Raw genomic sequence first — 13819 nt, 5'->3', positions numbered from 1 at the left:
TTCATCTGTTGAAGGGCACCTAGGTTGGTTCCCTAATTCAGCTATTGTGAATTGTGCTGCTATAAACATTAATGTGGCTGTGTCACTGTAGAATGCTGATTTTTAAGTTTTCTGGGTATAAAACTGGGATATCTGTGTCAAATGGTGGATCCATTCCAAGTTTTCTGAGGTATCTCCATACTGCTTTCCGTAATGGTTGCACCAGTTGCAGTCTCACCAACAATATATGAGTGTACCTTTTCCCCCACATCCTTGCCAATACTTTTTATTGCTTGTAAACTTGATGATTGCTGTTTTGACTAGAGTGAGATGAAATCTGAAGAGTAGTTTTTACTTGCATTTCTCTAATTACTAGAGATGATGAACATTTTTTCATGTTTGTTGATCAGTTGTATTTATTCTTCTGTAAAATGTCTATTCAGTTACTTAGCCCATTTATTGACTGATATGTATATTTATCTTTTTTTTTTGGTGTTACGCATTTTGAGTTCTTTATATATCCTGGAGATTAGTGCTGTGTCTGAGGTGCCTGTAGTAAAGACTTTTTCCCATTCTGTGGGCTCTCTTACCACATTATTGATTGTTTCCTTTGCTGATAAGCAGCTTTTTAGTCAGAATCTAGCCCACATACTGATTCTTTTTTTTCTTTTTTTTATTGGTTGTTCAAAACATTACATAGTTGTTGATATATCATATTTCACACTTTGATTCAAGTGGGTTATGAACTCCCATTTTTACCCCGTATACAGATTGCAGAAACACATCAGTTACACTTCCATTGATTTACATATTGACATACTCATGTCTGTTGTATTCTGCTGCCTTTCCTATCCTCTACTATCCCCCCTCCCCTCCCCTCCCCTCTTCTCTCTCTACCCCCTCTACTGTAATTCATTTCTCCCCCTTGTATTATTTTTCCCTTTCCCCTCACTTCCTCTTATATGTAATTTTGTATAACCCTGAGGGTCTCCTTCCATTTCCATGCAATTTCTCTTCTCTCTCCCTTTTCCTCCCACTTCTCATCCCTGTTTAATGTTAGTCTTCTTCTCATACTCTTCTTCCCTACTCTGTTCTTAGTTACTCTCCTTATATCAAAGAAGACATTTGGCATTTGTTTTTTAGGGATTGGCTAGCTTCACTTAGCATAATCTGCTCTAATGCCATCCATTTCCCTCCAAATTCTATGATTTTGTCATTTTTTAATGCAGATTAATACTACATTGTGTATAAATGCCACATTTTTTTTATCCATTCGTCTGTTGAAGGGCATCTAAGTTGGTTCCACAGTCTTGGTATTGTGAATTGTGCTGCTATGAACATCGATGTAGCAGTGTCCCTGTAGCATGCTCTTTTTAGGTCTTTAGGGAATAGACCGAGAAGGGGAACAGCTGGGTCAAATGGTGGTTCCATTTTCAGCTTTCCAAGAAATATCCATACTGCTTTCCAAATTGGCTGCATCAATTTGCAGTCCCACCAACAATGTACAAGTGTACCCTTTTCCCCACATCCTCGCCAGCACTTGTTGTTGTTTGACTTCATAATGGCTGCCAATCTTACTGGAGTGAGATGGTATCTTAGGGTGGTTTTGATTTGCATTTCTCTGACTGCTAGAGAGGTGAGCATTTTTTCATGTACTTGTTGATTGATTGTATGTCCTCAAAATTAGACAATAAGATAACAAATAACCCAATCAACAAATGGGCCAAGGACCACATATTGATTCTTGATTTTACTTCTTGTGCTTTAGGAGTCTTGTTCAGGAAGTCAGATCCTAAGCCAACATGATGAAGATTTGGGCCTACTTTTTCTTCTGTTAGGTGCAGGGTTTCTGTTCTAGTGTCTAAGACTTTAGCCACTTTGAGTTGATTTTTGTGCAGGGTGAGAGATAGATGTTTGATTTCATTCTGCTACATTTGGATTTGCAGTTTTCCCAGCACCATTTGTTGAATGGGCTCTCTGTTTTCTAATGTATTTTTTGATGCCTTTGTCTAGTATGAGATAGTCATATTTATGTGGGTTGGTCTCTGTGTCTTTTATTTTGTACCACTGGTCTACATGTCTGTTTTGGTACCAAAACCATGCCATTTTTGCTACTGTTGCTCTGTGATATAGTTTAAGATCTGTGATGCCTCCTGCTTCACTCTTCTTGCTAAGGATTGCCTTGGCTATTCTACTTATTTTTCCAAATGAATTTCATGATTGATTTTTCTAGTTCTATGAAGAATGTCATTGGAATTTTTATAAGAACTGCATTAAATCTATATAACAGTTTGATAGTATGGCCATTTTGACTATATTAATTCTGCCTATCCAAGAGCATTGGAGATCTTTCCATCTTCTGAGGTCTTCTTCAATTTCTTTCTTTAGTGTTCTATAGTTTTTATTGTAGAGGTATTTCACCTCTTTTGTTTGGTTGATTCTGTGAATGGGGTGGTTTTTCTAATTTCTCTTGCAGTGGATTCATGTATAGAAATGATTTATGTATATTGATTTTATATCCTGCTACTTTGCTGAATTCATTTATGAGTTCTAGAAGTTTTCTGGTGGAATTTTTTGGATCTTCTAAATATAGAATCATTTCATCAGCAAATAGTGGTAGATTGAATTCGTCTTTTCCTATGCATATTCCTTTAATTTCTTTCTTATTGCTCTAGCTAGCATTTCAAGGACTATGTTGAATAAAAGTGGTGAAAGAGGACATCCCTGTCTTGTTCCAGTTTTTAGGGGGAATACTTTCAGTTTTTCTCCATTTAGAATGATGTTGGCCTGGGGCTTAGCATAGATAGCTTTTACAGTGTTGAAGTATGTCCCTAGTTTTTCTAGTGTTTTGAATATGAAGAAGTGTTGTATTTTGTCAACTGCTTTTCTCAGTATCTATTGAATGATCATATAATTCTTGTCTTTAATCTCTTACTTTCTTTGCTACTCTTCATTTCTCTCCTGATTGATCCTTGAAGATTCTAGTCACATTCCTGCTTTGGGGCCTTTGCACTTGCTGCTCCTTCTGCCTGAAACACTATTCTAACTCAGTTTGCTCTTGCTACCTCCTTCAGTTCTACTTCAGATACTACCATTGTGATAAGGCTTTCCCTTCACACCCTTACAATGGACTCCTCAAACTTCTTATATCCTTTTTAGGCTTACATTTTTTCCAATCATTACCTAATCATTACCTAATTTATTATACATTTTACTTAATTGTCATATTCATTAACTGTCCATATAAAGTTCACAAAACTGGAGAATTTGTTGTCTGTTTTGTTCTTAGCTCTACTTCCAGTGCCTTGAACAGTGTATGGCATGTTCTTAAATAAGTGTATGTCTTAAATAAATGAATGAATGAGTTCAATTGGAAAAATGGAAAAAAGATATCAATAGGTGATGAATAACAAATAAAAATATGAAAATATGATCAAATTCATTTATGCTAACAGAAATGTAAATTAAGACCACAATAAAATTCACTTGATATTTCACATTCCATTTTTTGACAGTACCTTAGTGTTCCTAAATGTGGGAAACAACAGAAACTCTTTTCACTGTTAATGGAAGTGGAAGTTGGTATATTGAATTGGGAGAAAAATTTAGAAAGAAGAGTTGGGGCTACTCTTATTTAAATTGCTTCTTTTGCACATTATTCTATGACTATTCCTACTCATTCCTTGAGCTATTCTTACAATTGTATAGAAGAGATCCTCATAAGAATGTTTAAGGCAGATTTGTTTTCAATAGCAAAAATGAGAAGCAACTTAAATACTTGTTAATAAAAAATGAATAAATGAATAAATGAATGTTTGTGTAATGAAATGAATCCATAGTTATGAAAATGTTTTTCAGAAGTAAAAATCAACTTGTATAAAACTGACAAATCCTTGGTGAGTAAAACAAGTTGCAAAAGAAAACATACAAGATGATATTTATAGAAAATTTTAAAATGTGAAAAATCATATGACACATGACTCAAGAATTAATAAATACATAATAAGATGTATAAAGGAATACAGGAGAATGATCAACTTTACATTCAGAATAGTAGTATATGAAGAAGGGTATACTTGGTTTGGTATATTTTTGTATTTTGATAGAGGATATACAGGTGTTTGTTGTATTGGTACAAAAAATACCTTTTGTATTCTTAAATATGTCATACCAAAAATTTTGTAAAATATTATCAAAAATGATGAAGACTGATTAATACTGACTTAGGCCATGTCTTATTTATCAAAAAAATCTATGGCCTAAAATACACCATACAAGGTGGTATCTGAATTGCTGATTAAGAGATCCATATTTCATGGGGCTGGGGATGTGGCTCAAGTGGTAGCGCGCTCGCCTGGCATGCATGCAGCCCAGGTTTGATTCTCAGCACCACATACAAAGATGTTATGTCCGCTGAAAAATAAATATTAAAAAAAATCTGCTGCTTTAAAAAAAAAAAGAGATCCATATTTCTCTTTTTAATTCTTCTTACTGTTACATGTCTTTCTATTCAAACAACAATAGTAGAAAAGAAACTGTACTTTATAATTGTGTATATTTTGAAAGTGGTACTTTTGTAATATTTTTTATGAACCAGGGGGAGGATTGATTGGAAGAAAAGGCTACATAGGCACATTGGGGAAAAATGACACAATGATGTGTGCAGTGTATGGATGGACTGAAGAGATGGCTTTTTCTGGAACATCCACAGGAGATGTGTGTATCTGGAGAGATGTCTTCCTTGTAAAAACAGTTAAAGCACATGATGGACCTGTGTTCAGTATGCATGCACTGGAAAAAGTAAGTAACTTAAAGAGATTTCAAATTAAACACAATCTGATCATGGCATATAGAGCATTTTCAGAAGTATAGGAACCCTGCTGTTCTTCTTGGCTGGACTACCCAATTATAGTCTGTGGGACAGGGTCTTTTGACCTTGGTTTGTTCCTTTCTTCAACTTTATAAACACAGATTGAAATAGGTCAACATTTTGAAAAAATTTTTAATTTAATATTTATTAATCCCTTACTAGTTGTCAAAAATTGTTTTACATATAATCATTATATCCTATCAGGTGGATACCAGTATTATTCCTTCTTTGTAAAGACTGAAGTTTGAAAGACTCCAGGAGAATATATGTAACTTTCTGAAATTGGTGATCTAACTCATAATTCCAAATTAGTATTAGTATTTTAGTATCCTATACTAATAGTAGAATGTTTATTATTTTAAGTATTTTTACAGATTTAATGTCAGTTCTTTAAAAGCTGTTATGGATTCTTATCTAATTCCTGTTATTTGCAAGCTGTAACTTTTGTCTGTAGTCTTTCCTTTAGAGTTTTCCAATATGAAGGAGGTTATTATTTTTTTAAATATTTAAATCTTTAATAATTTGAATATTTTATTTTCATAGGGATTTGTAACTGGAGGAAAAGATGGTATAGTAGCTCTTTGGGATGACTCCTTTGAAAGATGTCTCAAGACCTATGCTATAAAAAGAGCTGCTTTGGCCCCAGGATCCAAAGGTGATTTGAGATTTAATTTATTATAGAAAAAGAGATCAATTATTCATTAGTTAACTTGACTACTGAGGTGGACCACATGGAATATATTTTTCCTTCTTTATTCAATGGGCATCAGATTTAATTGGGACTTAATTGATACCAGAATCATTGCTATTCTTTCAAAAATATGTTTTCTGAGATACATGTAATAAAATATTAGCCAAGTACAATTTTATCAATATTAACTTTTAATATTTTTAATTTTTCAAAGGAAATTTCCATGTGAGCATCATATTTATCATCATCCAGGAACTTGTTTTCTGACTTGGCTTTTTTTTCATCAGGGCTTTTTGTTGACCCTGCTACTTTACCTCACAGGCCCTTCTTCCCTTTGCCTTTACTTTCAATGCACTTCTTCCTTTAAGGCACTATGCCACGCTCTGTCTGGCCTCCAGACTTTCGGCATATTAGTTTTGCCTAGAATTTATTCTTCCCTCTTCCTCCATTTCCTAATTACATTCTCATTTTTCAAATCTCAAACACTATTTCTTCTAGGATGACTTCCCTATCCTCACCTCCCCACAAAAATGTGAAATTTCCTTGCTATATGCTCCTTTTTGAATATGTTCCTAACACAGGGTCTGTTTTCCTCACCGTATGCTATTAAGGGGAGGAGTTAGGTTTGTCAAATTTCTAATATATCACTGAAGCCTGTGTAAGACACAATAGACATAAAAGAATATATTTTACATTGAATTAAAATTGCTAATCAGAATAGTGTAAGTGTTCTAAGAGGGGCAGGAGATTGATGAGGAAGGGCTAACACAGAAGTAAAGAAAGAGTTGTCAGGGGTTAGGGTATAATTCAGTGATAGAACACTGACATAGCTTATGTGGAATATTGAGTTCAATCTCCAGTACCTTAAAACAACAACAAAAACAATAAAAAAAATAAAATTCTACTATATTTGTGTACTTCTTTTGAAATTAATAAATCGATTGAAGGAACTACAATGTATTCTTGAAATACAGGAGAAATCAACCTTGTATGGGTTCATTGTCAAAATAACTGTCACGAGCTGGGGTTGTGGCTCAGTGATAGAGTGCTTACCTGCCATGCCTAAGGCACTGGATTTGATCCTCAGAACTACATAAAAATAAAATAAAGATATTGTGTCCACCTATAACTAAAAAATTAATATTTTAAAAAATAATACTGTCACAATATGTCCTTTTATTAATAACTTCATACATATAATAACATCTCCTTTTAACATTTCAGGTCTTCTCTTGGAAGATAACCCATCTATACGTGCCATATCATTAGGCCATGGTCATATTTTAGTTGGCACAAAGAATGGTGAAATATTAGAAGTGGATAAAAGTGGCCCAGTAACACTTCTGGTCCAGGTACTTTGAAATACTAATATGCTGTTTTCTCTTTACATAGAATTTATTCTTTCATTACATAAGAAAAGTTGACAGTGGTGAAAAATAATATTAATTATGGAAATATTTGTTAATATGTAAAGAAAAATTTTAATTTGGTTATCACTAATATCAGTAAATAAATATTCATATTCTCATATGGAATAATTGCCAATATTTTGAGTTAATTATTATTACAAAATAAACCAATAGAAAAACTGGCTGTAAAGAATTTAGCCCAGCACATTTATTTCAGATTTAATTTTATCTATTTGAGGTATATTTGTTTAACATAAGGCAGTTATTTTTCTGTGAAGCTCTGTAGATGAGTCATTGTTAGTTTCTAACTTAAAAAAAAATGAGGGCTGGAGTTGTGGCTCAGTGGTAGAGCACTCCCCTCGAACATGGGAGGCTCTGGGTTCGATCCTCAGCACCATATACACATAAATAAGTAAAATAAAGATGTTGTGTTCAACTATAGCTAAAAATAAATAAATAAAAATAGTTTTAAAAATGAGTGTATAACTGTATGATAAAATTTTATTGCTAAAAACATTTATTAGTCAAAGTATGTCAATAATAAAACAGAAAATCAGAAATATAAAAATCTGTGTAGTAGAAATATACACATACCAGCAATAGCTGTTGGCCATATGGCGCTTAACATTTCCATAGAGTGGCATATAAGGTTTTTACATGTACATTTCTTTAGTGTATTATATTTTTCTGAAAAGTAAGGAGGGAAATAGATCAACACTGTAAAAACATAGTGAGGTTGGCTCTATCCTGATGAAAAACTGTCCTTATGCAATTCTATATAGTAATCAAACTTTGGTTTGCCTTTTACTCTGAAAAAGAATTATTTTCTTTCTTAATACTCACTTATCTCTCTTCTAACCCCTACTTCATTCTTGTTAAGATAGCAAAAAGTACACATACATGAGAACACTGCACATTCTTTAATGCTTTATTATATTATTAATATGACATTAAAGAATAAATATGCAAATGATAAAACATTAAATTAATGCTATCTTACTCAATTTCAGTTTATAAATGCCTTTGAAATTAAAAATGGAGTCATAATAAATGTTTTTAGCAATAAAATTTTATCATACGGTTATACACTCATTTTTCTGTGTTTAATATGTTTATGATATCTTGGGAATTATTAGCACAAGTATCTTCTGATGGATGAATTCAGAGATGGAATTTTTAAAAACCACAGTTTCATAATTATAAAAAAAATAAGAAGTACTAAATGATATTTATTAAGAGAAATACTTTAGGCAAAATAAAATTAGCAGAGTGTATTTGAACATTAAAATATTCATGAATTGGACAGCATCTGAAACCAGAAGAGGTTCAGCAGAATCTGCTGCAGGAGCATAGGCATCGAGCTTTTACAGACAATGTGGACAACAAAGATCTAGTTGATTGGTTAGAGTGGGAAAACCTTAATTAGAGATTAGTTGGCTGTTTCTGATTGGTAAAGTATCTAGTTTCACTTTATTTTGTACATGGGGCTTTGGTTATCTTACATAGGCACCTAAAGCACTGAAGTTGTCCCAGCCTAAATGACCTCCCAATTAAAATTTTTTTGTTTTTGTTTGGTACTGGGGATTGATCTCGGGGGCACTCAACTACTGAACCACATCCCCAGCCCTATTTTGTATTTTATTTAGAGACAGGTGTTGCTGAATTGCTTAGTGCCTCGCCATTGCTGAGGCAAGCTTTGAACTCAAGATCCTCCTGTCTTGACCCTGTCTCAAGCACTGGGATTTAAAATTGTTTTTAATACATTGTGTGTGTGTTTGGGGGGGGTCTGGGAATTAAACTCGGGGCCTGACACATGCTAAGCATGTGCTCTAACCACTAAGCTATACACCCATCCAATTTCATTATTTGGGGAATTTATTATAAATTTAAGATTTCAATGTCTTTTTATTTTGAAATCAGGAACAAGGGAAGATACCACATTACCATTTTTGTCCAATATGGGTAAAACCTTAGCCAGTTCAGTAAAACAAATCAATAAAAGGTGTAAGTGCTAGAAATAAATGGACAATGGTGGTATTTTTAGATACAACAAATTTGTATATCGAGAATAAAATGAAAAATTGTTGGAAATAATGTTTAGATACAAAATAAGCATATAAAAATCAATAGTATTTCTATGTAACAGCAATAACAAGTTTGAAAATATGACAAAACATGCTGTTCAGGGCTGGGGTTGTAGCTCAATAGTAGAGTGTTTGCCTAGCATGCGTAGGGCACTGGGTTCAATCCTTAGCACCACATAAAAATAGAATAAACATATTGTGTCCACCTAAAACTAAAAAGTAAATATTTAAAAAAACATGATGTTCACATAAAACAACTACATAGTAACCCAGAATTTTGTAGATAAACTATCCAAGAAAAAATAAATGATAGATTCAGTATGATTCAGTATGATTACAATTCAAACTTTAATGAGATTTTTCACAAATTCTAGAAAGATTTTTTTAAGATCATCTAGAGGAGAAAAGAAGATCAAGAAGTCTTTGAGAAATTCTTCATAAAACTATAGTAATTAAAAATGTGGGAATGTTTATACCTAACGTAAATGTTAAATGGTTAAAAAAAAATATGACAATTGTAGCAGCACTGTCTGTAGATCAGTTTAGGGATTAATCCTAACAGGATTAAGTCTTCCTACCTATGAATTTGGGATAGCTCTCTATTTATTTAGACCTTTTCTTTTTTCAGAAGGGTTTTGTGATTTGCAGTATACAAGTCTTATACCTATTTTGTTCAATTTATTTCTAAGTATTTTATTATTTGTTATACCATTATACAGTTCTTTTTAATTTTGTTTTCAGATTGTTCATTACTAGTGTAGAGAAATACAGTTGATTTCGTACATAGCCTATAATAGCCTATAATAGGACCTTATATCCAATAAATTTGTTGACTTCATTTATTATAATAGTTTAATAAGTACATTATTTAGGATTTTCTATATATAAGATCATGTATCTGTAAGTAGAGATAGTTTTATTTCCTTGTATTCAATATGATTGGCTTTTATTTATTTTTCTTGCCCTATTGTCCTGGCTAAAGTTTAAGTGGTTAGAAAAGACACCTTTGTCTCATTCCTAATCTTAGAGAAAAAGAATTCAGCTTTCCACCATTAAGTATAATGTAACCATGGTTTTTTCATAGATTCTCTTTACTCGGTTAAGAAATCACCTTCTTATTCCTAGTTTTTTTCTAAACATTGGTAGGGAGGAATTTATCTTACACTTTTTCTATGTATACTCAGATGATCATATGGTTTTTGTCCTTAGTTCTATTAATGTGACATATTATCTTTGAATTTGGCAATCTTGCATTCTTAGTTGTATAAAAATCTTTCCATATGTTTAATTCAGTTTGCTAGGATTTTGTAGAGGGTTTTAGAATCCACCTTTTTAAGGGATATTAGTCTGTAGATTTCTTGTGATGTCTTGGTAGATTTCCTGTGATTTTTAGTTTTGGTATCAGAGTGAAATGGCTTTATAAAATCATGTAGGAAGTATTACCTGTACTTTGTCTCTTGCCTTGACCACACTTAACTGTTAAACTCCTTTAATTACTGCTCTATTCTTTTCAATACTTTCTTGAAGTATAAATTGTTCCACAGACTAAACCAATCAAATTTGACTCCTTTAAAGGAACATTTCCCTAGGTTTGTAGTGACTTCAACAAAGATCCTCCTAGCTACTTCTGAGAGTTCTCTGGTTCCTTTGGACAAACTAGGTGGTCTGTAGTTTAGATTCATATGTCATATGATTCTATAAATCTCCTTCTGTTTACTTTTCATCACAACCTCCACAGTTTTTTTTGTGGGTTGTTTTGTTGGTGGTGGTTTGTTGTTGTTTTACTAGAAATTGAACCCAGGGCCTAACATGCTAGCTCTACCATTTTGCTACATCCCCAGTCCTTTTTATTTTGAGACAGGTTTGCAGTAAGTTACCCAAGCTTGAACTTGCAATTCCTCCTGACTTAGCTTCCTGAGTAGCTGGGATCACAGGCATACACTGACACTTCCATTCCTCCACTGTTTTTGAGAGAATTCCTAGTCATTAACTTTTCTCTGCTTTGCTATAAATAAAGTCAATTCTTTGAGATTAGGAGCTGTTTTTTTAAATTTGTTTATTTTACTTTGTTTTGTTTTGTTTTTGTTTGTTTGTTTGTTTGTTTTGACTTGCTTCTCCCTTCAGGGAAAATATCTGAGTCAAGGCTCTTGAATTGAGAATAAGACAGGCTTTAAGGCTGAGTGTTTGGTAAAGATAGAAAGGGCAATAGTCTAAGGTCTTCTTAGGTTTTCTTGGGTTTCCATATGGAGTAGGGGCTGGGGAGAAAGGAACTTCTGCCTGTCAGTCTGCTCACCAGGAATTCAGCCTCCACAACTGACAGCTTAGGCAAGATAAGGAATGCCTGACTTGGTACCCTCACTGGGAAGACAGCTCTTCTGCTGGGAATGGTGGAGACAGCCAGGTGTTCTTGTTTGTATAAGTCCAGCATGAAGTTTTGGGAGGAGGGACAAAGCACTGGATCTCACTTTAAATACCATAGATTCTCACTGTTCTTACCAAATTTTAGCAGACTTTTTTATGAATAAATATTTCTTCATTTGTTGTATCTCCTCGAAACCATTTCCAAACTTTAAATGGTTGGGTTTTTAATTTTTTTAATATCAGTTTTACTGGTAACCAGGTGTGTAGAGCTCCTGTCATGCATATATTTTTAGGTTAAATTGATACTGTTTTCTTTATAGGGACACATGGAAGGAGAGGTATGGGGTTTGGCTACACATCCTTATCTGCCGATCTGTGCTACTGTAAGTGATGATAAAACCTTAAGAATATGGGATCTCTCTCCTAGTCATTGTATGTTGGCTGTCCGGAAACTGAAAAAGGGTAAGAGGCTCTAAGACTTGAACATAGATTAAGTTATAGCCATTTTCTAACCTTTATAAATATAAAAAAGCAATAGTTATGTACATGAAAGACTTTAAAATTTTTTAAATATTTATTCAGTGTCTACTTACTCATGGTATGCATAAAGAAAGTTAATTATGCCCATTCTTTTCATTATGGAACCTTCTATTATCATTCCTAAACCCAACTAATTTTTCAATGGCATGTTAGAAGAGAGAATATAGGAAGTAAATGGAAACTAAGTTTTTCTCCCCCTTGCAATTATAGATTATATGTAATTTAGAACTGGAAACTAAGAAAGAAGGCCTTCACTTTAAAAGATGTAGCAGAGGTAAGGGAAGGCTGTTTGAAGATAAAACAAAACTGAGTATATTTGTAAGAGGCAGATGAAACTGGTAGTATATAGAGAGAAATGGTTCAGTTGTTGGTAAAAAAGTTGTTATTAACCTAGGGCAGATGGAGATTTACAGAGAGCTCTGAAATTCTTCTGAGTGGTAGAGAATGTTATCTTCTAGAATCAAGATAACCATAGGAGGACTTTCCCTGGAAATGTTGGGAACAAGTTACTGTAAGAAATGTGATAGAGCCAATAGATGAAGGAAAGGATTGTCTAGCCATAGTAAAGGCCAGATTGGAGTTAGGTAGCATGAATTTGTAATTCATTCTGTTAATTTCTTTTTACTTCCTTCTATTGACTTGAAACTTAGTGTTTATTCTCTTCTTTTAGAGTTATTATTAAATATTTAACATGTACACTCAGATCAAAAACTGAAGTATCACAATCTATAGAATAGTCTAGTTCTGGTCACTTTACTCCCCCATTTTTTAATTACTGATGTCCAGCAGTTTCATTCTCTGTTGGTTTTTTTCCTCCTACAACTACCTTCAGTTGGCATTATTATTCTTTTTTGCAGTCATTATTTATTTAGATTTATTTATACCTATACTTTCTTTGTTCATCTTTTCTTCCTGCATCTCAGACTTGTTACTTTATAGTTTTCTTCCTCTTAAAATATATCCTTCATTAGTTCTCTAATGAAGGTTTGTTAAAAATTCCCTCAGTTTCCTAGATCTGAACCAGAGACATACTAAGGGCACGCTGCTGGGAATGGTCCAAAACACAGTGATGGTTATTCACATTTATTATTGTTGTGTTTAACTTCTCTATTGGCTGTGTATTGCACATGGAGTGAATTTTTACCCTCATCCTGCCCATGGTATACCACTAGTCTGAACATATCTTGATATTTTACTCTCATTCTTAAATACTAATAGAACTTCTTCTAGACTTTTTTGGTTGAAAGCATTCTGTTTTCTGCCACTTTCTTTAATTGTTATATAGGTATAGTTAAATAGCATTGTGCATGTATATGGGTTTACTTTTATTTATTCAGCTTAAGATTTGTTGTATTTTCTGAATCTGTAATTATGTATTATATTAACACTAAAATAAAATTGTCTGCTAGTATTAGTGGTTTCTTCTATGACTAGATCTCTGAATTAAGTTGTAGGCAAAATTCATGATTCTGTATTTTTAAAGAATATTTTTTCTATCATCACCTTTATTTTTATTATGTTCATCATTGATTAAAAAGGGTAATAGATTTTTCTAACTTGACGGCATATGTGTTGATTTTATACTGGTTGAGTTATAACAAGATGACCAAAGTTATGCTGAATTAAATATTATAAGACACAGTTATCCCTTTCTGAAAGAATCAGTAAGCAAATACTCTTTTCTTTAGCAAATGTATATATAAGTATCATAGTTGTGAGCCTTAACATTTTACAAAAATAAGTCATTATGGTTAAAATTGACCATTCTTAGGAAAATTTCTGGCAAACAAGTTTATGGAAGCCAGTTAAAATAAGCAAAAGTGTAAATATGCATGATTTAATGTTTATAATGCCTGTGAAGTAAAATATTTGCCAGATTTATATT

The 13819-nt window shown here is 32.9% G+C and overlaps 1 protein-coding gene across 17 annotated transcripts in view; it reads left to right on the top strand.

Moving 5' to 3' along the window:
* The window catches only part of Eml5 (EMAP like 5), a 182609-nt gene that overhangs the window by 88769 nt on the left and 80021 nt on the right, over positions 1-13819 (top strand). For 16 of the 17 annotated variants that reach the window (XR_013439198.1, XR_013439199.1, XR_013439200.1 and 13 more), the window contains 4 exons: positions 4577-4779; positions 5393-5504; positions 6765-6892; positions 11715-11856. Coding sequence is in view for 14 of the 17 variants with exons in the window: in XM_078050668.1 (XP_077906794.1) it covers positions 4577-4779; positions 5393-5504; positions 6765-6892; positions 11715-11856 (585 nt within the window). In the remaining 3 variants the exon portion in view is untranslated. The remainder of the gene's footprint in view (positions 1-4576; positions 4780-5392; positions 5505-6764; positions 6893-11714; positions 11857-13819) is intronic. The other variant, XM_078050670.1, reaches the window with a different exon arrangement.

Source organism: Ictidomys tridecemlineatus, chromosome 5 (assembly GCF_052094955.1).
Source record: "Ictidomys tridecemlineatus isolate mIctTri1 chromosome 5, mIctTri1.hap1, whole genome shotgun sequence".
Classification (NCBI taxonomy): Eukaryota; Metazoa; Chordata; class Mammalia; order Rodentia; family Sciuridae; genus Ictidomys; species Ictidomys tridecemlineatus.
The sequence above is the reverse complement of the archived record's forward strand: the minus strand, read 5'-3'. Positions and strand labels throughout refer to the sequence as shown.